Raw genomic sequence first — 26,972 nt, 5'->3', positions numbered from 1 at the left:
AAGGTCCACCCCCCACCCCCGATCCTGCAGGGTGTGATGTCGATGCGTGTGGATACTGTCAGAAACCGCTAGGCTCCTTACGGGGCTTCAGCAACACTGGGCAAGGCTCTGAGTTCCTGTCATAAGTGCTAACTCCACCAGGCCCTCTCCATGCCCTTATCAGAATGAGGTGATGGGAGGCTTGCCATCAGGGTTTGGGGCTGCCTTCAACAGGAGGTGGGTGTTTTGTCCCAGGTACCTGACCTTGGGCTACTGGAGCAGAGGACAGGAGGATTGGGGTGAAGTGGTGCAAAGAGGATGGCCTCATCCTGCTCCAGCTCCCAATAGCTGAGAGTTACAGGGATAGGCGTCCAGATGGCCACAAGGTGCTACAGGGGCAGGAAGGAAGGGACATGGTGCCCAGCTGGAAAGGGTGCAGGCTGGACATCAGAGTCATTGCTCAGGAGAGCTGTGGGGCATGAGGCCTCTGTGGTGCAGCATGCTGGGCCCTGACCCCATCTACCATGGCCAGGAGTCTCAGCTGGATTGGGAGACATGCCTGCCAAGGAGCAGGAAGAGAGCTACGTTCTCTCACAGGCATTTTAGAGCAGAGGGACTTCACTCAGCACCAGAGGAGAAGGGGGAGGGGGAGCCAGCCCCAAATCTCCCCTAAAACCAATTCCAGCTTGTACTAGGAAGAGAGAGGAGTGAACACATTTTCTTGCTGTTTCTCGAAATGCCAAGCTTGCCCCCACCGATGGGCCTTAGCACCTGCTGTGCCCCCTCCCTTGCAGGCCACATGGCTCACTCCCACACTTGCCTTCTTAGCTCAAGAAACATTAACCACTGTTATATCTTTCAGGATAGGCGAGACTGTGCTGCTGAAACAAACAACTCCTGTCTCAGTCAGCTCAGGCAGCTGTAACAAATACCACAGGCTGGGCAATGTAAACAATAGAGATTTATATCACACAGTTCTGGAGGCTGGAAGTCCTAGATCAAAGTGCTGACTGATTTGTTTTCTGGTGAGGGCTCTCTTACTGGCTTGCAGATGACCACCTTCTTGCTATGTCCTCACGTGGTCTTGGAGCGTGTACAGAGAGAGGAAGAGGGAAAGAGTGCTCTCTGGTGTCTCTTCTTTGGAGGACACTAATCCTATGGAATCAGAACCCCACCCTTAGGACCTCATTTCACTCTAACTACCTCCTTAAATGCCCATCTCTGAATATAGCCACACTGGAAGTTAGGGCTTCTTCAATATATGGATTGGGGGGAACACTCAGTCCATAACAACCCCCTAAGTCTCAGGGGCTCAAACAACGTCATTTATTCCTTGTTCACATTGCGTGTCCAGTTCAATCAGCAGGGGCTCTGCTCAGTGGAGTCGTAGGGCCTCACCTGGTGGAGCAGCCCCTTTCCAACTTGCACCTCCACAGTCTCCAGGAAGGGGAAGGGATGCTGGAGCCTCTTCGACCAGCAATGCAATCCTCTGGCCTGGAGGGGACACACCTCACTTCTGTGCAAGACACATCAACCAGACTGACCTCAGGGGCCAGGAGAGTGACTCTCCTGGGTGTGCAGAAGGAGAGGGAACAGGTAGGTGAGAACAACACCAGGACTACCATATCATCCTGCATCAGCTCTTTCACATACAGTGCTGGCGAGTCCCATGGTTTTCAATTGCTATTACAGCTAATTTATCAGAGAAATACCAGTCAGACCTAAATACTGGAACAGCGCCATTCTTGTCCCCAGAAGTAGCTGTGCAGAATCAGGCTAAGATGTCACAAGGGAGACTTCATTACCCAGCAGTTGGGGCACAGCATTTGGGAAAAAATTGTACCTCATGTGTCATTTCCTCAACAATTTGGTTACCTATGTGTCCCATTTATCCACTGCTGGATAGTGAGTCGTCCCAACACTCAGTGGCTTTAAACCGTGGCCACCATGTTGTCATCTCTCCTGGTTCTGTGGGTTCTTGCTGGCATGCCTCCCCCACAGCTGCAGTTAGCAGAGTCCAGGGCTGGAATCTTCTAGAGGCGACCACTCACACAGCTAATAGTTGAAACTAGTTGTCTGGGACCTCAGCTGGGGCTCTAGGTGGAAACACCACATGTAGCCTGAGTATTCTTCAGGCGTGGTGGCTGGGATTCAAGGGTAAGCATCCCAGAAACAGGAAGTAGGGGCTGTTGGTTTCCTATGGCCTGGGTCCAGACTATTGCCATGCAGTCCAAGATTTAGATATGCTCACACTTCTTGAACTCAGTGTGCCAGAGAAGAACTCTCCATTCTACCTCTCTCCCTCGCCTTCCCCAGGCCCAAAACCCCAGCCCCACTTCCTCTCAGACCCCATAACCAATCCTGCAGCAGTCCTTTTGGTTCAGCCTCAAAATTCAACCAGAACACACCCCATCTCCTACCTGCACAACCACCACTCTGGTTCCAGCCTCCTCCTCCTCTCACCTGGACCATTACAGTAGCCTCCTCCTGGTTGCCCCTTGGTCTCCCTTCCTCCATTCAAGCCCCAACCTCCTGGCCCCAGAGTCAGTTCCCATACAGCTACCAGAGGGTTACTTTTATTCTTTTTAATTGTGGTAAAAAATACATAACATAAAATTTACTATCATAACCGTTTTTAAGTGTAAAGTTCAGTGGCATTAAGCACATTCACGTTGTTGTGCTACTATCACCACCATCCATACCCAGAACTTTTTCATCTTCCCAAACAGAAACTCTGTTCCCATTAAACACTAACTCCTCCACCCCTCCCTCAACCCCTGGCACCCGCCGTTTGACTACTCTAGGGGCGCCATATAAGTGGAATCACACATTATTTGTCCTTTTGTGACTAGCTTATTTTGAGGTAGGAGGTAGACAGCCCCTGGGCTGAGCAGCTGGGGTTTGTCAAGAGTAAATTGGAGCTTTGTTTTCCTTGACACTCCAAGGACAAAGTTAATGGCAGGAGCTGGGCTCTGCTGAGCAAAGAGATAAGATAACCACATCTATCACTCCTGAGGGCAAGGAAACCTCCCCAACTGCACTTGCACAGGAAGGCTCCTTGGGGGTTAAAAAGGGAGGGGGCGTTATCCAATAATAGGTGCTGTCAAACCTCCCTTTAGCCTTTGCGCTGGAATCCATCTTGGCAAAAAGATGTGCATGCATATCGGGAAGGGCCCTAAGACAGGTCAGATGTGGTAAAAGAAGCGAGATAATTGGCCAGAGGAGAACAAAGACCCAGAAGAACTGCCCCCATATAAATGATTTAACCACCTCTTTACTTTGCTCCTCCTCATTAGGGGGGATGCCCACCCCCTTTCTCTCCAGGTGTGTATTTCTGCTTTGCTTCTGTCTAAATAAACTGCTTCTCTGTGTCTATCCCACATGTTGTGCTGTGTCTCTAACCATAAACTTTGTACCTGTTTTTGCAGTTTTTGCCTCCTTGAAACATTCTTGCTTTCAAACAGGGGCAAGAGCCAGGGCAACTTTGCTTCTAGCCTCTAGCCCCTGGTGGACTGGTGGCTAGGATTCTTGTTTTCATCCAGGCTACTCAGGTTCAATTCCTGGGCAGGGAAATAAGATCCTGTTTCAAGACCACTCACTGCTGTCTCTCTGAGAACAATTTCACTCAGTCTTTTGTGTTCTGAGTGAAACCAAGAAGTACCCTGTGGGGCTCCTGGGTACAGAAGCCTTTTTGTCCCCCATTTCTTGTAGGCAAGACCCCAGCCTCCATTACCTTTCCTGAGTTCCAAAGGGCAGATTCAAACAGTTGCTAATCAAAGAAGGAGCAGCCAAGAAACCACCTGAGGCAAGATTAGACCAGAGAAGCCCATCAAGATTAAGGAGAGCTACCACCTGAGATGAGATTAAGGTAGTGCAAGCCCTGCACACACCCAAATCTTGTCCAGCAACCCCACCCTTGAACTATTGCTATAAAACCCTTCATCAAATCCTCCCAGGTTGGGACACATAGTTTTGTGAGGCGGGAGCCCCTTTGTCCCCCTTTGCCTGGCAAAGCAATAAAGTTATTCTTTTCCATTTCACCCAAAACTCTGTCTCCGAGATTCGATTCAGCACTGGTGCAGAGAGGCCAAGCTTTCGGCATCATGAGCATCCAATTTCCAACGTGGTAGGAGGTTTCCCCACACATCCAACAAGCAATTCTCCAGACACTGAAACAAGAGGGAAGGGGGCAGGGCACAACCTTTGAAAGAATGACATAGCTCGAGGACATGACATAAACTGAATAGAACCAAATGGGTCCAAGATGGTGGATAAGTCGACTTCCACTAGACCTTGAGCCTCAGTATATGCTCACTGTAACACATCAGCAAGCTAAATAACACATCCACAGGTGCCATGACAGTTCCAAGATCGACCATAAGGATCAAAAAGTGGGCAGTGGCCCAATTCCTGGAAATCCCTGCTCCTACCTGAAATAGCTGGAATACCCCTCCCACTCATTAGCCTATGAAATTACCCACCCCTATAAAAACTGACAACCCCATACCCTGGTGCCTTTCTCACCTTCTGAGATGGCCCACACTCTGTGGAGTATGTTTCTCTCTAAATAAATCTACTTCTTACCTAACACTTTGTCTCTCACTGAATTTTTTCTGCGATGAGACATCAAGAACCTGAGCTTCATTAAGTCCTGAAACCAGGTGTGTGATCTTGGTTGGAAGACCGAGGGTTTTGGCCAGGTTCGACTCCCAGCCACATGGGTTCAAGTCCCAATCTGAGGTGCACGGTTTCAACACCAGCTGGGTTTTCTACAATTCAACTCAATTCTGACATTATCTACCCAGAGATAGCATCAGATTCCACAGGTTAAGGGCTGTACCACAAGACTGCCCCCCCCTTAAGATGCCAATCACAAATCCTGGCTGTCACCTGTGCTTCTGACCAATTGGCTATAGTTCAGAGGTTCCAATGACCTTCTCCTTGGGTTCACTTAACTTGCTAGAGTAACAGAACTCAGAGAAACATTTTACTTACTAGTTTACCAGTTTATTATAAAAGGACATAACTCAGGAACAGTCAGTTGGAAAAGATGCATGGGGCAAGGTATGAGGAAAGTGGTGTGGAGCTTCCGTCCCCTCTCTGGGTGCACTACTCTTCCCACACCTCCATGAGTTCACCAACATGCAAGCTCTAAACCGCAACCTTTTGGGGTTTTTAGGAGGCTTCATTACATAGGCAAGATTGATTAAATCATTGGCCATTGGTTATTGATTCTACCTCTAGCCCCTCTGCCAGCCCAGGTAAGGGGGTGGGACTGAAAGTTCCAACCCTCTAATCACAGTATTAGTTCCCCTGGCAATCAACCTTCATCCTCAGGTGACCTAGGGACTTTCCAAAAGTTACCTCATTAACATAACAAAAGACACCTTTTTCTCTCTTACTGAAACCAAGCAGGACCCTGTGGGGCTCCTGGGCACAAAAGTCCTTCTGTGCCCCCAACTTCTTGCTTACAGGAAATAGGCTTCATTCAGCCTCCATGGCCTTCCCTGAGTTCCAAAGGGCAGGTTCAAACAGTTGCTAATCAGGGAAAGGAGAGGATGTGGAGACAAGGGAGGAACAGTCAAGAAACAGTGGTCCTGGTTCCCCTCTAGGGATATACATAGCAATATCTTTGAGCTGCTTTACAGGTACTGAAACCCCCATCACATGGGAGAAGTTAACTGTATGCTGCCCACAAGCAGGTAGACCCGAGGCCGGTTAGAACCACAAGGTTGATGACGCTGACTCCCAACTGCCTCACCACCAACCAATCAGAAGAATGTCCACAAGATGATCACGCTTTCCTCTTTGAACCATTACTATAAAACTCACTGTCATCTCCAGGTTGGGACACAGTTTTGAGGGCATTAGCCTGCTGCGGCCCCCTTTTCGTGGCAAAACAATAAAGCTATTCTTTTCCTTTTTTTTTTTTTTTTTTTTTTTTTTTTCCCTAATTTATTTATTTATTTATTTTTGGCTGTGTTGGGTCTTCGTTTGTGTGCCAGGGCTCCCCCTAGTTGCGGCGAGCGGGGGCCACTCTTCATCGCGGTGCGCAGACCTCTCACTGTCGCGGCCTCTCCCGTTGCGGAGCACAGGCTCCAGACGCGCAGGCTCAGCAATTGTGGCTCCGGGCCCAGTTGCTCTGAGGCATGTGGGATCCTCCCAGACCAGGGCTCGAACCCGTGTCTCCTGCATTGGCAGGCAGATTCTCAACCACTGCGCCACCAGGGAAGCCCTCCTTTTTTTTTTTTTTTAACATCTTTATTGGAGTATAATTGCTTTACAATGGTGTGTTAGTTGCTGCTGTATAACAAAGTGAATCAGCTATACGTATACATGTATCCCCATATCTCCTCCCTCTTGTGTCTCCCTCCCACTCTCCGTATCCCACCCCTCTAGGTGGTCACAAAGCACAGAGCTGATCTCCCTTTGCTATGCGGCTGCTTCCCACTAGCTATTTTATATTTGGTAGCGTATATATGTCCATGCCACTCTCTCACTTCGTCCCAGCTTACCCTTCCCCCTCCCCGTGTCTTCAAGTCCATTCTCTACGTCTGCGTCTTTATTCCTGTCCTGCTCCTAGGTTCTTCAGAACCTTTTTTTTTTTTAGATTCCATATATATGTGTTAGCATACAGTATTTGTTTTTCTCTTTCTGACTTACTTCACTCTGTATGACAGACTCTAGGTGCATCTACCTCACTACAAATAACTCAATTTCATTTCTTTTTATGGCTGAGTAATATTGCATTGTATATATGTGCCACATCTTCTTTATCCATTCATCTGTCGATGGACACTTAGGTTGCTTCCATGTCCTGGCTATTGTAAATAGTGCTGCAATGAATATTGTGGTACATGACTCTTTTTGAATTATGGTTTTCTCATGGTATATGCCCAGTAGTGGGATTGCTGGGTCGTATGGTAGTTCTATTTTTAGTTTTTTAAGGAACTGTTCTCCATAGTGGCTGTATCAATTTACATTCTCACCAACAAGCTATTCTTTTCTACTTCACCCAAAACTCTGTTTCTGCGATTCAATTCGGTACCAGGGTACAGAGACTGAATTTTGGCTACCTTACCACTTAGGAAATTTTGAGGGTTTTAGAAACTGTGCTAGAAACCGGAATGAAGACCAAATATATATTTCTCATTATAAATTGTAATATCACACTTAGGATAATGTATTTAAGGTTCATCCATGTTGTAGCATGTGTCAGAATTTCCTTCCTTTTTAAGGCTGGATAGTATTCCATTTTATGTATATGCCACATTTGGTTATCTATCTATCCCTTGATGGACACTTGGGTTGCTTCCACCTTTTGGCTACAGTGAATAATGCTGCTTTGAACAGGGGTGTGCAAACATCTCTTTGAGACCCTGCTTTCAATACTTTTGTGTGTACAGGGGGTTATTTTTAGAACATATAAATCAGAGCAGATCTCCATTCCCCCACCCGCCTCCCCAGCTCATAACCCTCATATTGTCAGCTCCCAGCTGCCTGGCCTGTATTATTACCCTGTGTGACCTGCCTGTCACCACCTGACCTCGCCCTTCTGCTCGAAACAATAATCATCATTTATTATCTCTCACAGTTTCAGGTGAGGCTTGGCAGGGTGGCTGTGTCTCTGGATCTCTCTTGAGGCTGCTGTCAGATGTTGGCCAGGCCTTCTCCTGAAGGCTTGACTGGAGCCAGGGACTCCCTCATGGCAAGTTGATGCTGGCTGTTGGCTGGGGGTCCAGCTCTTCCCTATACTCCTCAGCACTGCTTGGGCATCCTCATGACATGGCAGCTGGCTCCCCCAGAGAGAGTGATCCAGGAGAGAAAGGCAGGAACCACAATCCCCTTTATGACCCAGCCAAAGAAGTCACACATCATCACCTCTGCCACATTTCACCAAAGACTAGCCTGATTTTCTGTGGAGGAGACTGCACAGGGGTGTGACGCAGTATGTTGCAAGCAGCTCTTTTGCCCCTTTTCCATTTGTTCATCCCTGTTTTCTTCAGACCTTAATCAGAGAGATCACTAGGCAACATTTAACCCAGCTCCTGATTTTTGCTTTACTGGATGTACACAATGCCTAGCCTAATGTGTTCATTCCTGGATTAAAAGGAGTAAGAATGAAGAATTACGTAGTTAAAGAATGACTGACTATCTCTATCTTACCCTTGCTACATCTGCAAGGCAGACCACATGGGCAAGAGAACATCCAATTCTAGGGGGACCATGTGAGCAAGACAGCATCCAAAGGAAGATCAGGAGAAGTCAGCAGGTCTGCACGCAATGGAAAAATGACGATGAATCTGACCTCTTACATTAATGATTAACTGAGGTCGTTTCCCCTTTTTCCCTTTAAAAGTTGTCATGGCTGAGCAGAATCTTTGGAATTGGTCTCCAGACAGGAGTTCACCTTCTCCCCAGATTGCTGGCTTTTCAGAATAAAGCACCTTTTCTTTCTATCGACACTTGGTCCTCAATTATTGACTTTTGAGCAGTGAGCAGCCAAACCTGAGTTCAGTAAAAATGTGAGGGGCCATCTTGGAGGCTGGCAGCCTCCCCAGGCAGCCTCTAGCCTCTTGCTCTTCACAACACTCAGCACCTGCACTCAGATGTGTTTTGCTGCTATTGATGGAAGCTCCATGGGATCAGGGCTCCTCTGCTCTCCCAGTGACAATCTACCTCTTGGTTGGGCTCATGGCGGGTGTTTAGGAGATATTTATTAAGTAAATTAATGATTGAATGAATGAATTGTGGCCCTTGGCCATATGAGAATGTGGGAGGAGAATGCCCTTGCACCTCCTCAGTGTTCAGGCCCCTCATCACCCACCCCAACCCTTCGCATGGTCAGCTCTACCCAGGCAGGCTGCTTCTCAGCCCACAGACACACTGCATTCCTCCTGCCTCTGGCCTGTGCTTGCCGCTTTATTCAGCTCATCTAGTTAGGCTCTAAGTGCATTTACAGAGCACCTGCTGTAAATCTGGCACTGTGACCAAAGTAGACATGGCCCTGCCTTTAGGAACTGACACTCTAGTAGGGAGATGGGTAGCCGGAAGTGCCTGGGGGGACAGGATGGGGAGCCTGTGGTGGTGCCCTGTGGTGAGGTGTTCCCATGGCCTGGTCCACAGAAGGTCTGATCAGGATCTTGGATTTGTGCCAGTTGTAACCATGGAACACGATGTTCTTATTATGAATGAAATTGAGCAGCTCCTTAGGCATTTCCTCTTTTTCTGAATATAGGAATGTTGACTTCTTTCTTTCTGATTTCTAGGATCTCTTTATTAATTAGGGAGATGAGTTGCTAACATGTCCCAGTTTCTTGTTTGCTTTTTGACTTTGCTTACATGTTGGAGGGGAGGGCAGCCCTGAGGAGATCAGGCAAGTGGCAAGTGCAGACACCATGTGGGACGAGCTCTCCATACCTGACTTAAACTTGTATTTACTTTCTGATCACATAAAGCATGCCAGGATTACAAAATTCTATGGAAGCAAAAGTCAGAAGTGAAAGCAGTGGGGGTGGGGGTGAGGGTCAGGGTCAGTGCATCCCGGATGTTTAGGGACAGGTGGGGAGCAACGTCAGTTCGCACCAGTAAGTCCACACAGGGCCATCTGTTTCCCTCTGCATTTGAGACCCACAGTGTTCAGCAGATTGGGGAGGGTCCCCAGGAGGCCCGCCCTCCCACCCTAGATGGCCCAACTTCCTGAGTGCTCACTTTCGATCCGAATCATGCAGTGGCAGTAGGGCAGTGCGCAAGGAGGGAGACACTGCACACACCCCCCACACCATCTGGGGAGGGGAGTGCCCAGGGCCCACCCATTGACCCTTTGAGCGTCTGCCTGCCACTCACAGGGTGGGGATCCCGTGCCCTAGCTTGCCTGGCATGCACATCCCGAGGGGCACAGGGCCTGTCTGCCAGGGAGTGGGGTCCCTCTAGCAAATCCTGCACTTCGGAGGCCCTGTCATTGCTGAACAGGGGCAAGGTCCAGAAATCTGCTGCTCTGAGCCAGTTTCCCTATCTGTCCCTTGGTGGGAGTGGCATGGAATGCTGGCCACCCAGGAAAGAGTCAGGCCTAGGAGCTCCCCTTCCTCACTGTGTCCCCTGTCCATCTAGATCTCACACTTATGCCACTGACATTACTCCTAGAAAGTGAAAGGAACAGAGAGAAGTAAATGCTAGGAGCCGCTGACTTTTAAAAAACACACAGCCTGAAAGTTGCCAGTTATGTTTTATTCAGGGACCTTAGTGAGGACTATAGCCCTGGAGACAGCCTCTCAGGTAGCTCTGAGGAACTGTTCTGTGAATGAAAAACGTTGCCTGCTATATCAGTAAACATAAAAGGATGTTGCAGTCATCAGCCGCTACCACTGCCTCCTATGGAGAGCGCTGAGGGAACTCAGGATGCAGACAAACAGGCTGCCCGTTACCCCCCAAGCCCTCAGCCACTGCAGCCAACCCCAGCGGTGCACCATCAGGGGACTCAGGATGGGAAAGAAAAGGATACTGGCCATAGATAGGTAAGGTGCATATCAAAGGGATGATTTCGATGAGCCCAGACTCTTCCATCTTCCCACATAAAGAAAAGCACTAAATTCATCAACCTGAGATACCTGGTTTTCTTTAACAAACAGTAATCTTTTTTTTTTTTTTTTAACATAAATTTTATTTATTTATTTATTTTTGGGCTGTTGCGCACGGGTTTTCCCTAGTTGCTGTGAGCGGGGTCTATTCATTGCGGTCCACAGGCTTCTCACTGCACTGGCCTCTTGCTGCCGAGCAGAGGCTCTAGGTGCAGGGGCTTCAGTAGTTGTGGCGTGCGGGCTCAGTAGTTGTGGCTCACGGACTCTAGAAAGCAGGCTCAGTAGTTGTGGTGCACGGGCTTGGTTGCTCCGCGGCACGTGGGATCTTCCCGGACCAGGGCTCGAACCTGTGTCCCTGCATTGGCAGGAGGATTCTTAACCACAGCGCGACCAGGGAAGTCTTACACAGTAATCTTTTGATGTTCCAACTACCTGGTCCTTGTTGCAAAACTCCTATATATCCTGGCTCCTCCCTCACCTCTTTGGAGCAGTCCCTCAGAGCTATCTGAGAGGCTACCTCCCAGGCTTGAAGTCCTCAGAAAGTCTACCAAATAAAACATAATTCTCAACTTTTAGGTTGTGCATTTTTTTCAGTTGACAGTTTCAAAGAGTTAAGGAGGAGCCAGGATACACAAGAGTTTTTGCTGAAGAAAACAAACACAAAGAAACCCCAAAAAACCCATGTAGTCGAACATCAAAAGATTACTAATCACAAAAACAAACATGTCAAGCTAATGATCTTAGTGCTTTTCTGTTTGGGAAGATACAAGAATCTGGGCTTATTGAAATTATTCCTTAGATATGCATCTCAACTATCTGGGGCCTGTATCCTGTTTTTCTCCATCCTGAATTCCCCTCAAGGGGGGTTGCTGCAGTGCCTAATGGCTTAATAGTGGATAACATTTATGTTTACTGGGATGTCACAGGCAACACTTTTTGTCTGCAGAGTCATGACCCAGCATGAGGGATGCAGAGTAATGGGGGAGGGGGGGTCAGACCAGTTCCACTGGTGGGCAGGAGGCCCCCTCCAGGAGGACGGCCGTGGGACCTAGAGCAGGCTTGGACTTCCCCTAGTGCACCCCCAGGTCATGCTATACAGCCCTCCTGCCGCAGGCAGGCACTGCCCGTGTTGTCCCACGGACTGGGGTAGGACCCGGCTGGGCTTTTCCAGTAAGCCGGGCCAGACTCACTCTGTGTTCGGAGCGGGGATGGTTCCCGTGTGGTGACCACCACGACTCGGCCCAAGAGTTTTGTGGTTTCCATCCGACAGCTGCACCCATCCTCCAGTTCCTTCATGGGGTGGGGGGGTGGGGTCTGCGCACGGGCACGGACCCTGGCCGCCCCGGGAGGCCAAGACTGAGCGGGTCCAAAGCAGGGAAAGGCCAAGGAGGAAAACATAGGCTATAATGGAGGCTGTGCCAGCGATGGAGGTGAGGCTCGGGTGAGGGGCGGGACACAGAGCTGCGCGGCGACTAAAGCTGGCGCCGGAGGGGGCGGGGCTAGAATGGGGGCGGCATTTAGAGTGGTCACGGCGACGCCATCGACGCAGGCGGGGGCGGGGCCGCGTGGAAAAGGGCGGGGCTCAGGGATCTGGTGGTGACGTAGCCCAGGACAGCGGGGGCGGAACTCAGTGAGAGGCGGAGCTGAGGGTACCCCTTGCGGGCGGGAGCGAGGCTCAAGGCTTAAGGCTTCTAGAGGCCCAGTAACTGATGAGGACCGGGCTCAGCAAGGGGCGGGGCTCAAGGGCTGTGGCAGCGACAGAGCTAACGTCCGTGAGGGTGGGGCTCAATGCGGGCGGGGTTTAGAGCTCTCGCGGTGACAGAGCCGATGCACCGCGCGGGCCCAGTGAGGGGAGGGGCTAAGGGCTCGGCAGCTTTCGTAGCCCACGCGTTCGGAAGCGGGGCTCGAGTGAGGGATGGGGATTTAGAGCCCTCGAGGCTACGCAGCGGACGCTACAGACTGGGCCTATCGGGAAGGGGCGGGCTCAGTGAGGGCGGGGTTAGGGCTTAGCCGCGACGATGCCGGGGGCGGGGCTCACAGGGAAAGAGCGGGCGACCGTCACAAGGGTCGACGGGCAGCGCACGGCCAGCCAGGGGGTTGACGGCGGCAGGGGGACTGGCCGGGCCAGCTGGGTGCACGGCGTGCCGGCGCCATGACAGGTGAGCGCGGTCCGGGGTCGTGCCTGCCATACAGGGACGGGCGCGCGGCCACGGTGGCCCATAGGGTCCGGGTGTCCCGATGCCACACCGGGGGCCGCTCCTCGCGGCGGCGAGTGACCTTGCCTGTGACTGAGTGTCCTGTCGACTAGACGACGGCAGAGCAGCTCGCGGCCCGGGGCCGGGTTCTTGGGGGGCGAGGCCACGCCGGGTCCTGGAGGGTTCTTGGGGGCGGGGGCCATGGACACGCCCTGGAGAGTTCTGTTGGGCAAGGCCACGTCATGCCCTGGAGGCTTCTGAGCGTTGGGGGCCCCGCCTTGGAGGGTTCTGGAGGGCGAGGCCAGGTGAGGCCCTAGAGGGTTCTGGGGGACAGAGGCTAGGCCTGGAATGGTTCTGTGGGGTGAGGCCAGGTCAGGCCATGGAAGGTTCTAGTGGGTGGGGGCCACGTCGTGGGTGGTTCCGGGAGGGCAGGGACCAGTGCACGTCTGTAGGTGGGGAGATGCTGCATGGGCAGTGGGGTGGAGGAGGGGGTTGAGGCCTGACAGTGGGAGGTGAAAGTAAAAATGATTCTACTGTGCTTCTATCAGGGAATATAGACACTCCATCCTCACAGCCACCTGAGGAGAATGCCCAACAGGTGGTGCATACCTGGGCAGTGTGTGGTACCCGTGGGACTCTGTGGTGCCTCCCAGGCTGCACCCCTTGCCCAGCGACAGGCCCAGGGGAATTGTGGACACAGACTCGGTCCCCGAAGGCTTTGTGCCCCATACTGAACTGCCCCAGTCCCTCCTTCTTTTCCCAGGATGGGTTCTCCAGCCCAGCCATCCGCCAAGGGCCTCTCGAATGGGGACCCGCCCACCACCTTCCTGACTGAGCAGGGTGACCCTTCTCTATGGACCTTTCCCTGTAGGAGAAGCTCCATGACAGAGACAGGCTGGTGACAGAGCCCATGACAGCATGGTCAGGCTGCTTCATGAGGTAGAAGTTACCTAGGGGTGGCCCACGGGGTCAGGGAGGCCCCAGAAGCCCCTGTTCTCTCCCCAGCACTCACTGGAGTCCCAGCCTGAGTCCTGCACACAAGTAGGATTTCATGGGCAGGAACCTGGTGATTTCCAGGACACCAGTGTCCCAGCCTTAGCCAGAAGAGACCCCAGCTGCTGTGCATTCCCCTGTCATCTCTCTGAATTCTTTTATCTGTGGCTGCTGTTTCTGAGTACAGTTGACCCTTTGAGCTGAGGTTTCAAATGTGAGGGTCCATTTATATGTGGATTTTTTTTCGATACATACTATAGTACTACATGACCCCAGATTGGCTGAATCCTTGGATGCAAAATTATGGATATGGAGGGCTGACTGTAAAGTAATGTGTGGATTTTCGACTGCTCAGGGATCTGCGCCCCCAACCGCCACATTGTTCCAGGGTCTATTGTACCTACTGTGCACATGGTCTTGCATCAGGTGCTTCCCATTCAGAACTGCTCTATGGGGAAAAGTGGAATATCTCTATGTGTGGATGAGGAAATAAAGTGTCAGGTTGGGCAGGTGCCCCAGACCGCTGGGGCAGTCAGTGGCAGAGCCAGGACTAGACCCTGCCCAGGCCCACCAATCCCCTTTCTCCCTGCCATCTCTGTGTCCTGGGCCTCTAGAGACCCCTTCCCTCAGAGCCCTTCATTTTTGGTATGGGGAACTGGGGCCCAGAGAACACAGGCCTGGGAGGGTCAAATGGGCAGGCTTGCAAGGCTGCGGGCCTCAAGTTCCTGGCTCACTGTCTCCATGCACCAACAGGAACCTGCCTCATGTTGTTTCTGGGGCCTCTACAAAGGGTTGCAGAGTGAGTGTGTGGGGCCTGATGTGTCTGCTCAGGGCCAGCACTGGCCGAGTGTCACTGCAGCAATTGCTGTTGCTGCAGAACGAGTCCCTGCCTTGTGGTGTGCTGGGGAGTGCGCCATCTCAACTCCATGCCTGAGGCCAGGTTGGGCACTGGGACAGGAGGGGATTCTGGGAGATTCAATTTGGGAGGGGAGGTTGAGGTCCAAGCATCTGGACTTTGTTTGGGGTGGGGCGGCAGGGGAGCTCAGGAAGGTCTCTTGGCGGGAGGGCAGTGAGCATGAGTTAGCCAGGCGAAACCACAGGGACAGGTATTCTTGTGCCAAGGGCGGGAATCCTGGGCAGTACACTGCAGTTGGGGGTTGCTGTGCAGGGATGGCTCAGGGGTCTGGGAGGCCCGGTGAGGGCAAGTGAGGCCAGCTCCCACAGGGCCTCGATTGCCAAGCCAGGCTAACAGGTTGGGGGGGGGGTGTCTATGGTTGTGGTGCTGCCAGGAGGGCAAGATGATGGGGGAGGTAGGGCTTAGTAGAGGTTGCTGGTGAAGGTCTGGTGAATTTTATGCCAGAGCATTCCTCTTCCTTTGTCCTGTAAAAACTGTCTGGGACTGTTTATCAGCACTTGGGACCAAAGTGCTTTCCTTTCTTGTGCTTTCTCATGCCTCTGAATGGCTGCTTGGGTGTGGTTTGTGTGCACAGCTCACAAAGACCACAGGAAGCACAGCGCACAGCAGAGCCCAGAGCTTTGGCCCCCAGGCTATGCCATCGTGCCAGGTGACTGGCAGCTGCAGGCAATGGAGGCACCACCTGGCTAGCAACCTGCAGGGTAGGAGGAGCCACTGCAAGATGCTGGCCACCATCCACTGACAGCCCTCGCCCTTGAGCCTTGGACCTACGTCCATTCATTCCCAAACTTCCCTAGTGCTTAGTGTGTGCTGGCTCTATGCACAGGTGCACACACTGGCAGTGCTGGGCAAGACAGCCTATGGCTTGGCCAGGAACAGACATGATGCAGCTAATTGCATAGTTAATTAGTAGGTTGATTAGAGAGGCAGAAAATTTAGATGTCAAGAGTTGGCCCCAATACTGTGCCTGGGTCCTGACCTCGATACATCACTCCCTAGCTGGTTGAGGTCTCAGGCAGGTCTTAGATAAGTCTACTCGTTGTGCTTCAGTTTCTTCTTCTGAAAATGGGGGTGGTAGTCATGCTTGTGTAGCAGAGCTGATGGAAGAATGATGATTATCTGTATGCCTAGAGCCCACAGAATGCCCAAGCATGGGGCACACTCCATGAACTATGGCCAATATTAACTCTTTAATCAGAGAGGTTGTAGATGCTGAAGCCAGGTGGCCAGGAGGGTCCTGCCATGTGGTGGTGGCAGGTCTGTCTGCATCCCTGTCCATGGCTTCTTCACCAAGTTGGAGCTGCTGACAAGTCCATTTTCAAGGTTGACTTTCAGAGGCTCGGAGGATCAGAAGTTAGAAATTCATATTCTGGGGGAGAAAAGACCATCCAGGAGGAGGTAGCATCAGGAGAGAGAGATGAGAAAGACAGTCTGTTGAGTTGGCCTCGTGGAAGAAATCAGGGAGGAGGCCCCACTTGTTCCACCTCAATGACCCTATTTTAAAAAAATCAACGTTATTGAGGTAGTATTTACTTACAAATACACTCATTTTTAGTGAATAATTCTATAAGTTTTGACTAATGAATGCACCCATGGAACAACTAGCCCAGGCCTAATCAAGACAGAACATTTCTATCACTCCAGAAAGTTCCTTCATGCTCCTTTCCAGGGAACCCCACCCAATCCAAGAATTCATATGCTTTCTGTGACTCTCATTTTTTTGCTTTAAAATTCAGCTACAGAATTTCCAAAGAGGATTTCTTTTTAATTAATAGATTTTATTTTTAGAACATTTTTAGTTTATAGAAAATTGAGCAGATAGCACAGAGGGTCCCCACACCCCGTTTCCTGTATTATTAACATCTTGCATTTGTGTGGTATGTTTGTTGCACTTAATGAACCAATGTTGATAGAATATTAATAACTTTAGGTATTACTAACTAAAGTCCTTGTGTTGTGTATTGCATGAGTTTTGAAAAATTCGTAATGTCCTGTGTCCACCATTACAGTATCATACAAGTAGTTTTACCTGGCTAAAAATCTGTGCTCTACATATTTATCCCTCCCTCTTCCCTAACCCTTGGCAACCACTGATCTTTTTACTGTTCTCCATAGTTTTGCATTTTCTGGAATATCATATACTTGGGATCATATAGTATATAGCCTTTTCAAATTGGCTTCTTTAACCTTTAGCAAAATGCATTTAAGTTTCCTCCATGTCTTTTTGTGACTTCAGAGGTCTTTTTGTGACTTCATAGGTCTTTTTATCACTGAATTATATTCCATTGTAACTTACTAAACTGAACCACAGTTTAATATATTATCCATTCACCTTTATATGTATGTATGTGGTAAAATATACAGAACATAAAATTTACCATTTTAACCATTTCAGTGGCATTAAATACATCCACGATGTTGTGAAGCTGTCACCACTATGCATTTCCAGAACTTTTCATCATCCCAAAGAGAAACTCTGTGCCCATTAAACAATAACTCCCCTTTCTCCCCTACCCCCAGCTCCTGGTAATCACTATTCTACTTTCTGTCTTTAGAATTTGCTTATTCTAGATAGTTCATGTAAGTGGAATCATACAACGTTTGTCCTTTTGTGTCTGACTTATTTCACTTAGCATAACGTTTTCACAGTCATCCATGTTGTCAAATACATGTTTTAAAATTCCATTCCTTTTTATGGTTGTATAATATTCCATTGTATGTATACCACATTTTGTCTCTCTATTCATCTGTCCGTGGACACTTGGGTTGTTTTTACCTTTTGGCTTTTGTGAATAATGCTACTCTGAACTTGGTGTGCACATACCTGTTTGAGTCTCTGCTTTCAGTTCTTTTGAGTGTGTACCCAGGAATGAAATTGCTGAAGTATTTGTTTAACTTTTTGAGGAATAGCCATACCGTTTTCCATAGTGGCCGCACCATTTTACATGCCCACCAGTAATGCATGAGAGTTCCAGTTTCTCCTCATCCTCATATTCATATTCCCTCTCTCTCCATGTATTTATTTTACCTTAATGTGTATGAAGTGGTTATCTCATTGTAGTTTGATTTGCATTTCCCTAATGACTAGTGATGTTGAGCATCTTTTCATATGCTTAGTATTCATTTGTACATCTTCTTTGGAGAAATACCTATGCAAGTCTTTTGCTCATTTTTGTATTGGTTACTTTATAGGATTTTTTTTTTATATTCTTTTTCTTTTCTTTATTTATTTACTTATTTATTTTTGGCTGTGTTGGATCTTCATTTCTGTGCAAGGGCTTTCTCTAGTTGCGGCAAGCGGGGGCCACTCTTCATCGCGGTGCGCGGGCCTCTCACTATTGTGGCCTCTCTTGTTGCGGAGCACAGGCTCCAGACGCACAGGCTCAGTAGTTGTTGCTCACGGGCCTAGTTGCTCCGCGGCATGTGGGATCTTCCCAGACCAGGGCTCGAACCCGTGTCCCCTGCATTAGCAGGCAGATTCCTAACCACTGCACCACCAGGGAAGCCCTATAGGATTTTTTTGTTGTTGTTGCATTGTAGGAGTTCTTTTTATATTCTCTCTCTCTATATATTAATGCCTAATCAGATATATGCTTTGCAAATACTTGTCCCATTCTGTGGGTTGTCTTCAGTCTTTGTTTTTCCCCCACTCAAAATAGTGTTTATTTCTGGACTTTCTAGTCTATTACATTGGTCTATATGTCTGTCCTTATGTCGGTACCACAGTTTTGATTCTTGTAGCTTTATGGTAAATTTTGAAATCAGGAAGTATGAGTCATCCACCTTCTTTCCTTTTCAGGATTGTTTTGGCCATAAAAGTCCTTTGAGATTCCATATGAATTTTAGGATGAAAAACAAAAAACATTTATTGGGGTTTGGATAGGGATTACATTGAATTCCTAGATCACTTTGGGTAGTATTGTCATACTCACAATATTAAGTCTTCCAGCCCATGAACATGGGATGTCTTTCCATTTATGTGTGTCTTTTAAAATTTCTTTCAGCAATGTTTTGTAGATCCAGTGTCCAAGTCTTCCACATCCTTGGTTAAATTTATTTCTAAGTATTTTATTCCTTTTTTTAAGTTTTTTAATCGACATATAGTTAATTTGCAGTGTGTGTTAGTTTCAAGTGTACAGCAAAGTGATTTAGTTATACATATGTACGTACATATATATATAGTTTTTTCAGATTCTTTTATGTTATTCGTTATTACACGATACTGAGTATAGTTTCCTGTGCTATGCAGTGGGTCCTTGTTGTTTATCTATTTTATACATGGTAGTGTGTATATGTTAATCCCAGACTCCTAATTTATCCCCCCCATCCCCTTTGGTAACCATAAGTTTTCTATGTCTGTGAGTCTATTTCTGTGTTGTAAATAAGCTCATTTGTGTCATTTTTTTAGATTCCACATGTAACTGATATCGTATGATATTTGTCTTTCTCTGTCTGACATACTTCACTTAATATGATAATTTCTAGGTCCAACCATATTGCTGCAAATGTCATTATTTCATTCTTTTTTATGGTTGAGTAATATTGTATTGTGTATATATATATATACTACATCTTCTTTATTCATTCATCTGTCAGTGGACATTTAGGTTGCTTCCATATCTTGGCTTTTGTAAATAGTGCTGCTATGAACATTGGGTTGCAAACTAGAGTTTTCTCCAGATATATGCTAAGGAGTAGGATTGCAGGATCATATGGTAACTTTATTTTTAGAGTTTGAGAAGGATTGGTATTAGTTCTTTAAATGTTTGGTAGAATTCATCAGTGAAGCCATCTGATTCTGGGCTTTTATTTGTTGAGACCATTTTAACTACTGATTGAATCTCCTTATTAGTAATAGGTCCTTTCAGATTTTCTGTTTCTTCATGATTCAGCTTTGGTAGATTGTGTGTTTTTAGGAATTTGTCCATTTTATCTAGGTTGTCCAATTTGTTGGTATAAATGTCCACAGTATTCTTTTATAATCCTTTTTATTTCTGTAAAATTCATAGTAATATTTCTGATATTAGTAATTTGAATCTCCTCTCTTTTTTCTTTGTTAATCTAGCTAAAGGTTTGCCAATTTTGTTGATCTTTCTGGAACCAACTTTTGGTTTTGTTGTTCTATTTTTCTATTGTTTTTCTATTTCATTTATCTTCACTCTAATCTTTATCATTTCCATCCTTCTACAAGCTTTGGGTTTAGTTTGCTTTTCCTTTTCTAGTTCCTTAAGATGTAACATTAGGTTATTGATTTGAGATCTTCTATTTTAGTATGTGCATTTACAGCTGTAAATTTTCCTCTCAGTACTGCTTTCACTGCATCCCTTAAATTTTAGTATGCTGTATTTTTATTTTCATTTTTCTCAAGGTATTTTCTGATTTCTCGTGTGATTTCCTCTTTGATGCATTTGTTGTTTAATGTCCACATAATTGTGAATTTTCCACTTTTCCTACTGTTACTGATTTCTAGCTTTATTCCATGTGATCAGAAAAGATCCTTTTATTATGTCAGTCCTTTAAAATATATTAAGACACATTTTATGGTTAACTGTGTTTTGTGGTCTATTTTGGATAATGTTCCCTGTGCACTTGAGAAGAGTGTATATTCTGCTATTGTTGGGTGGAGTGTTGTGTCTATGTCTGTTAGGTATCATTAGTTTATGGGGCTGTTCACATCCTCTATTGCCTTATTGATCTTCTGTCTGGTTATTCTATTACTGAAAGTGGTCTGTTGAAGTCTCCAGCTATTATCATAAAGCTTTCTATTTCTCCCTTCAATTCTGCCAATGTTTGCTTTAAATATTTTGGGGCTCTGATATTTGGTGCATATATGTTCTAACTTCTTGGTGATTGATCACTTTATTAATATATAATGTACTTCTTTGTCTCATAACAGCTTTTGCCTTAAAGCCTATTTTTTTCTGATATTAGTATAGCAGTGTAAATTCTCTTTTGGTTACTATTTGTATGGAATATCTTGTTCCATTCTTTCACCTTCAACCTTTTTCTTTCTTTAGACCTAAAGTGAGTCTTTTGAAGACGGTATATAGTTAAATCATGTTTTTTAAATCCTGAGAGGAAAAAATTAATTTTCTCTTCTACTCTTACATACAACGCTTATGTTTCTCAATAATTCTGACACTTCTGGTTATGGAATGTGTGGGTTTTTTCCCCTACCAAGCAATTTTCCAGTTCTTCGGTGGACACCAACTGGGAGTCCTATAATTTAATTCAATTCTGACACCATCTATCCAGAGATAGTGTCAGATCCCATAGGTTAACTTTAGGCTCAGTCCCACAAGATTGCCCCCATTTGAGATGCCAGTCGCGACTTTGGTGGACACCAACTGGGAGTCCTATAATTTAATTCAATTCTGACACCATCTATCCAGAGATAGCGTCAGATCCCATAGGTTAACTTTAGGCTCAGTTCCACGAGATTGCCCCCACTTGAGATGCCGATCACAAGTCCAGGTTGTCCCCTGTGCTTCTAACTGACTGGCTGTAAATCAGAGTTCCCATGACCCTCTCCTTGTGACCCTATTTGCTAGAATAGTTCACAGAACTCAGGAAAACACTATTGCCAGTTTGTTACAAAGGATATTTCAAGGATATAAATGAGCATCCGGATGGAAAAGATGCATAGGGCAAAGCATGTGAGAAGCAAAGCATGGAAGCTCCATGCTCCTCCCAGGCAGGCCACCCTCTCAGCACCTCCACATATTCAGTAACTTAGAGTGCTCCAAACCCCATTTTTGGGGGGTTTTATGCAGGCTTCCTTAGGTAGGCATGACTGATTAAATCACTGGCTACTGGTGATTGATTGAACCTCCAGCCCCTCTCCCCTCCCCAGACATTGCAAGGGGAAGTGAGATGGGGAGGACTGAAAGTTCCACCCCTTGAATTACGTGGTTGGTTCCACTGGCAATCAGCTCCCACCCTGTGGTTATTTAGGGGCTTTCCCAAAATCACCTCATTAATACAAAGTCAGATGAGGTTGGAAAGGGATTGTTATGAGTAACAAAAGATATCCTTTCACCTTCACAGCTCTCATCACTTAGGAAATTCCTTGGGTTTTAGAAACTGTGTGCCAGGAATTGGGACAAAGACCAAATATGTATTTCTTATTATAAATCACAATACTACAAATCCACTTCGCTAATCTATGTCTTTTGATTAGAGAGTTTAATCCATTTACATTTAAAGTAATTACTGATAAGGGATAACTTGTTTCTGCCTTTTTGCTGTTTGTTTTCTGTCTGTCTCGTAGCTTTTTTTCCTTCATTTCTTCCCTTCCTTCTTTTGTGTTGATTTTCTGTAGTAACACGTTTTGGTTTCCTTTTGTGTATATTCTATGGACATTTTCCTTGTGGTTACCATGAGGATTATACATAATACCCTAAAGTTACAACTATCTAATTTGAATTGATACCAACTTAACTTCAGTCACATACAGAAACTCTCCTCCTATACAGCTCTGCCTGCCCCCCCATCCCCTGGGTCCACCAGGAAACAGGACAAGGTGCCACAGGTAGGTATGGTGGTGCACTTGTTCAGGCAGCTGGTGCTGCAGGAACTTGGGACCCTCCCTCAGAGATTCAGAGATTTCTTTGTCAACTGCCCACCGACCTCTCCCCACCCCTTGCCTTTAAAGACTTGTCATTCTAAGGGACATTCTTAATGGGAAAGATAGTGCAACAGTGATGCTTTAATGGTGATTCTGAAAGAAAAAAACAAAAGAAAAGGCATTCCCCAGCCTCCTGGGCAGCAAGCATGCTGGTCTGCTGTTGGTGGCAGCTTCTCAAGGCCTTGCAGATACACTGTGTCTGGTGGCCATGCCAGCACAGGCCATTCCAAACCCTGTGCTCCTGTCTTTGTGTCTCCTGTCCCCATGACAACAGCGACTGTAGGAGCTTCAAGATTGGGCCTTCTCCAGGCTGCCTGTGCTCTTCCTCGGGCCTGGCTATTTCCAGAGGGCACTGAGGGAGCCCAACAGACAGCAGGTTCTTCGCCCTTCTGAGTTTTTTTGCGATAAGCTCTCAGGCATAAAAGATAGGAGCCAGAGGCTCTGCTCTGCTTTTGAGCACTATGAACCTTTATCACTGCACTCACCCACCCCACTTTCTGGCAAGGATGTTGGCATGACATGGGGGAACTCTGGGCTCTGCATGAGCTGGGATGTCAGCAGTTGTCCAGGTGCTTACAGCTGGTACACCTCTCAGTCGGCATGGGGACCTTGCTGCGAAGGGTCCCTGCCATGGCTGCATCATGGTGTGTGGGTCTCGCCACCCCCTTTTTGGGCTGAGCTGGCTCATTCCCTCTGTGTTCTCTGCTTCTGTTTCAGAGCAGACCTACTGTGACCGCCTGGTCCAGGACATGCCTTTCCTCACAGGCCTTGGGCGCCTGAGTGAGCAGCAGGTGGACAGGATTATCCTCCAACTGAACCGCTACTACCCCCAGATCCTCAGCAACAAGGATGCGGAAAAGGTGCCAAAGAACCTGAGGCTGCTTTCCCATCCCTTCCTCTCTGGGCTGGGAGAAGCGGGGGGCAGGACAGCTTGGTGGTGAAAACCTGTCTCCTTAGGGTGACCTTGGGCCCAGAACATCAGCTCTTTGAGCCTTAGTTTCTTTATATGCCATCAGGCCTTCTGGCCCCTTCCAGAAATGCTGGGAGGATCACAGGAGACATGTGATAACATGCCACAACATGAGACAAACCTGGAAGGGGGAACAGGGGGAGTGCTGGGGTGGGAGGGGATCAGGGATACCAGATAGGCCCTACCCAGTGCCATAGGGCTCTTTACTCTGCATCTTCCAAAAGTTCAAAGTGGGCAAACGTTTTGGGTGTAATCTGGCCCATCCTATTCAGGGACACTGGGTGAGAGTGGGTGCTCCTTGCTTACCCCACCCACTTCTCTGGCTCCCCCGTGGGGCTGGGGTGGGTGCTAGAGACCAGCCCGGGCTTTGGGGTGCAGGACCTGCCTCCCATCTGGGTGACTGAGCGAGTCCTTCTCCTCTTGGAGCTGAGCTTCCTGCCTTGGCACAGGGTAACAGTACCACGTGCAGGGCTATTTGGAGGGTTGGTGGTCTCTCCTAGGGACAGGTGAGATTGATCCTCAACAGAACTAGAATCAACACAGACCCTGCTACTGGCCCAGATGCTTCTTAAGTTACAGAAGTAGTACAGTGAGTTAAAAAGTAGGGGCTCAAATTTATATCTTGTAATTAAAAGTTGAATACACATTCATTGTAAAAAACAATTTGAAAAGCTCAGATGTTTACATGAGAAAAAGGAAACTCCACACACAAAACTACAGTTCCTTTCCTGATAGGTACCCATGGCTTCTGCTGCACATCTGCCTTTGCTTTGCAGCTTCTGTACCTTTGTGGTTTGATTCTAGTTCCTTGTAGCATGGTACACCACCACCAGGTGGCAGCACCGAGCCATAGCCTCCAGGTTCTGGGAGTCAATGCCAAGTACCCTGTCCATTGACCTTTACAACCACATATTTTTCAGTCAACCACATCAAAAAAGCCACCTTTTTTTTCTCCTTAATCCTTGATTTATTTTTTAAAACTTGAATCACATTCCTGTAGAGTGTAAACCACTAGAAATTATCATTACCTCAGAGATTCCCTGTAATGACCCTACCATGTGGGTTTATTATTCCCTTTTTACAAATGGGAAAACCAAGTCAGCAAGCCACTAAATTTCCACACTTGGAATAATGTCACCGCCATCTTTCTTGCTGACCTGTCCTGGCCTCCAGTGGGAGTGCAAGGCTTAGTGGCCATGCAGCACAGTCTTGGGTGCCACATGGGAGTGCATGAGGCTGTGGTAGCAATTGCTACCTCCCCGTGGGTGTTCCAAGCATCTAGATGGTATCACAGCCATTGAGGAAGCTGGGGCTGGGTGCTGAGCCCAGAGTCCTCCAGCCTGACCTGTCTCGTGCCCCTTCCTCCTCCAGTTCCGGAACCCCAAGGTATCTCTGCGAGTACGTCTCTGCGACCTCTTGGGCCACCTGCAGCGGAGCGGTGAGCGGGACTGCCAGGAGTTCTACCGGGCCCTGTACATCCATGCCCAGCCCCTGCACAGCTGCCTGCCCAGCCGGCACACCCTGCGTAAGTGCGTGTCCCAGTCCCCAGGCCTCGGCATCTTCTTGTTCAGCCCTTCACCAGAGACTGCCCTCTGGTTGCATCTTGTGTGGCCCTCAGAGTATTTCAGACAATATAGATATTTCTGTCTCCACGTCTCCCTCTCTCTGTCTCTCTGTCCCTCTGTCTCCCTTTTTCTTGTGCCAATTTTTACACAAAAGGTAGCATCTCTTGCATGCAGCTCTGCCCTTCCCTCTGTAATCTAATGAATCTGGGAACCCTTACACTTCTGATCAGAAATAGCTCGCAGCTGAAGGCTGTACCAGCCTTGAGTGAACTGACCCCCCCAACCCCCACGACGCAGGTTGCGTCCACTTTCGCCCAGGTAGATCCTCATGGCATGGCTGTTTCTGTAGAACAGTTTCTAACAGATGGCTGGTCCAAGACACATGTGTTTTGGTTTAGAGGGTCTGGCCTGTGGGCCCGGGAGGCTTGTGAGCCCCGAGGGATCCTCTGAGCTGCCAGGTTGGGTGCAGGGAAGGTACAAGTGGGGATGGCAGCTCAGTCCTGAGGCCTCTGCACCCAGGTCCTCAGGAGGAGTGGCTACTGTCCCTCAGTCCTCGGATGAGAGGCTGCAGGCCGGGAGGGAAGAGGTGGCTCATCTCAGGCCACTCAGCTGGACCTGGGGCCAGTGTCTTTGGCCCCAAGGACAGGCTGGCAGGACTGAGCCCTGAGCTCCAGCATGGGACGATCCTGTCACCACAGCTGTCAGGACCACACAGCCCTGCCTGGAGTCAAGTACCTACCAGGGTGCCCTCAGGGCTGTCTGGCAGCTGGCTGGTTAGGGGGAGCCCCAGTGGGGTCTGGGGAAAGAGAAAGAGCGCCCTGCCCTCACATCAACATCATCAGACTTTGGACAGGCAGGTGTTTGCGCTGTGTTTGGTGCCTTGTGGTTGCCACGGAACAGTGAACCCCCTACTCCATGGTCCTCAAGTTCTCATGAAGTGGACAAAAGGAGAAGACACAAAACTGTGCAGGGTTCCCTCCCTGGCGCTGACTTCCCCCAAACACAGCCTGGAGGGCTTAGCACCGGTACAACCTGAGAAGCCTGGGTGGTCTGGGGGAGGGGGCTCGACAGCCCCCTTGGTTTCCCGAGGGCGGGGCAACCACCTTACCCTCTGGCCCACCCACGACTAACTGCACCCTGTGATTTTGTTTCCAGAGAACTCAGATTGCACAGAGCTAGACTCGGGCACCGCAGGCCGTGAGCTCAGTGACAGGGGTAACCGCCTCCCATGTCCCTTCTCTCTGTTCCCCCACCCAGGGCTCCATCTCTGCCTCGGGGGCTTCTCCATTCCAAGTCGGGTTCTGTTCCTGGCTTCCTGTTGGACAGACCCCCTCAGGGTGCTTACTGGGGACGTCCCTGCCCAGCTGACCACAGCACAGGGTGTGAGCCTGTCCCTCGAGGCCTCTGGACCCCTCCCCGCCCTCCTGGGCTCGGGGAGCTGCTCACGTGCATTTCTCCCCAGGACCCGTGGCCTTCCTGACCTGTCTCGGCCTGGCCGCAGGGCTGGCACTCCTCGTCTACTGCTGCCCCCCAGGTGGGTGCTGCCTGGCCAAGCCTCAGCCCAGTCCTCTCCAGACCATGGGGCAGAGCCCTGCCGGATGGACGGAGGCCTACACCTGAGGCCCCCTACTTGTGGCCCAGCGTGGCAGCCCTGCGGTTCCTTTCCTGCCATGCTGACCTTGTCAAGGTCCTGTGTGGGGAGCCAGTGGCAAGCAGGCCCACTCGGCATGGGGACCCCACATCACTCAGGTGTGGGGCTAGCGATGCCCTGAGGCTGAGAGAAGGCGCCTTCTCGATGGGTTCTGAGACCCCCTTGTCTTCCAGACCCCAAGGTGCTGCCAGGGGCCCGGCGTGTCCTGGGCTTCTCCCCTGTCATCGTCGACAGGCACGTCAGCCGCTTCCTGCTGACCTTCCTCACAGATGACCTGGGGGGGCTCTGACCAATCCCAGCCCTGCCTGCCTGGCTGCTTGCTGCCCTGGGGCTGGCTTGCTTTTCTAAGTGTTTACGTTTCACTGTTTATAACTTATGTAACAAGCACTTTACCTTCACTGTACAGAGGTGCTCAACAATATTAAATGTTTGAGTCTTATCCCTTCTCTCAGGAGTGTTTTCTAGATGATACCAACACAAGACATGACAGCATGTCTAG

At 48.7% G+C, this 26,972-nt stretch overlaps 1 protein-coding gene across 10 annotated transcripts; it reads left to right on the top strand.

The window, feature by feature from the left end:
* The first annotated feature begins 12,395 nt into the window (after positions 1 to 12,395).
* On the top strand, positions 12,396 to 26,912 carry CARD19 (caspase recruitment domain family member 19). Of its 10 annotated transcripts, XM_082469899.1 has the most exons (6): positions 12,408 to 12,715; positions 23,005 to 23,147; positions 24,629 to 24,782; positions 25,978 to 26,037; positions 26,285 to 26,356; positions 26,647 to 26,912. In XM_082469899.1, exons 1-6 carry the CDS (start codon positions 12,709 to 12,711, stop codon positions 26,760 to 26,762), a joined length of 552 nt encoding a protein of 183 aa, XP_082326025.1. In that variant the 5' UTR covers positions 12,408 to 12,708; the 3' UTR covers positions 26,763 to 26,912. The 10 variants fall into 10 exon arrangements, 9 of the variants coding, with proteins under 9 accessions (XP_082326023.1, XP_082326021.1, XP_082326019.1 ...); XM_082469897.1 differs by having other exon boundaries at positions 12,396 to 12,715; positions 25,978 to 26,356; XR_014265750.1 differs by lacking the exon at positions 25,978 to 26,037 and having other exon boundaries at positions 12,405 to 12,715; positions 24,629 to 24,786; positions 26,080 to 26,356.
* Positions 26,913 to 26,972: the final 60 nt, after the last annotated feature.

The sequence above is a fragment of the Balaenoptera physalus genome, assembly GCF_965194825.1.
Source record: "Balaenoptera physalus genome assembly, chromosome: 7".
Taxonomy (NCBI): domain Eukaryota; kingdom Metazoa; phylum Chordata; class Mammalia; order Artiodactyla; family Balaenopteridae; genus Balaenoptera; species Balaenoptera physalus.
This window is presented reverse-complemented; position numbering and strand designations above follow the sequence as displayed.

What these genes read in the sequence shown, in the direction of transcription:
- CARD19 (XM_082469893.1), top strand. An exon ending in GCAACAAGGATGCGGAAAAG is followed by an intron (nt 23,148 to 24,628) that starts GTGCCAAAGAAC and finishes TTCCTCCTCCAG; the next exon opens with TTCCGGAACCCCAAGGTATC. An exon ending in GCCCAGCCGGCACACCCTGC is followed by an intron (nt 24,783 to 25,977) that starts GTAAGTGCGTGT and finishes TTTTGTTTCCAG; the next exon opens with AGAACTCAGATTGCACAGAG.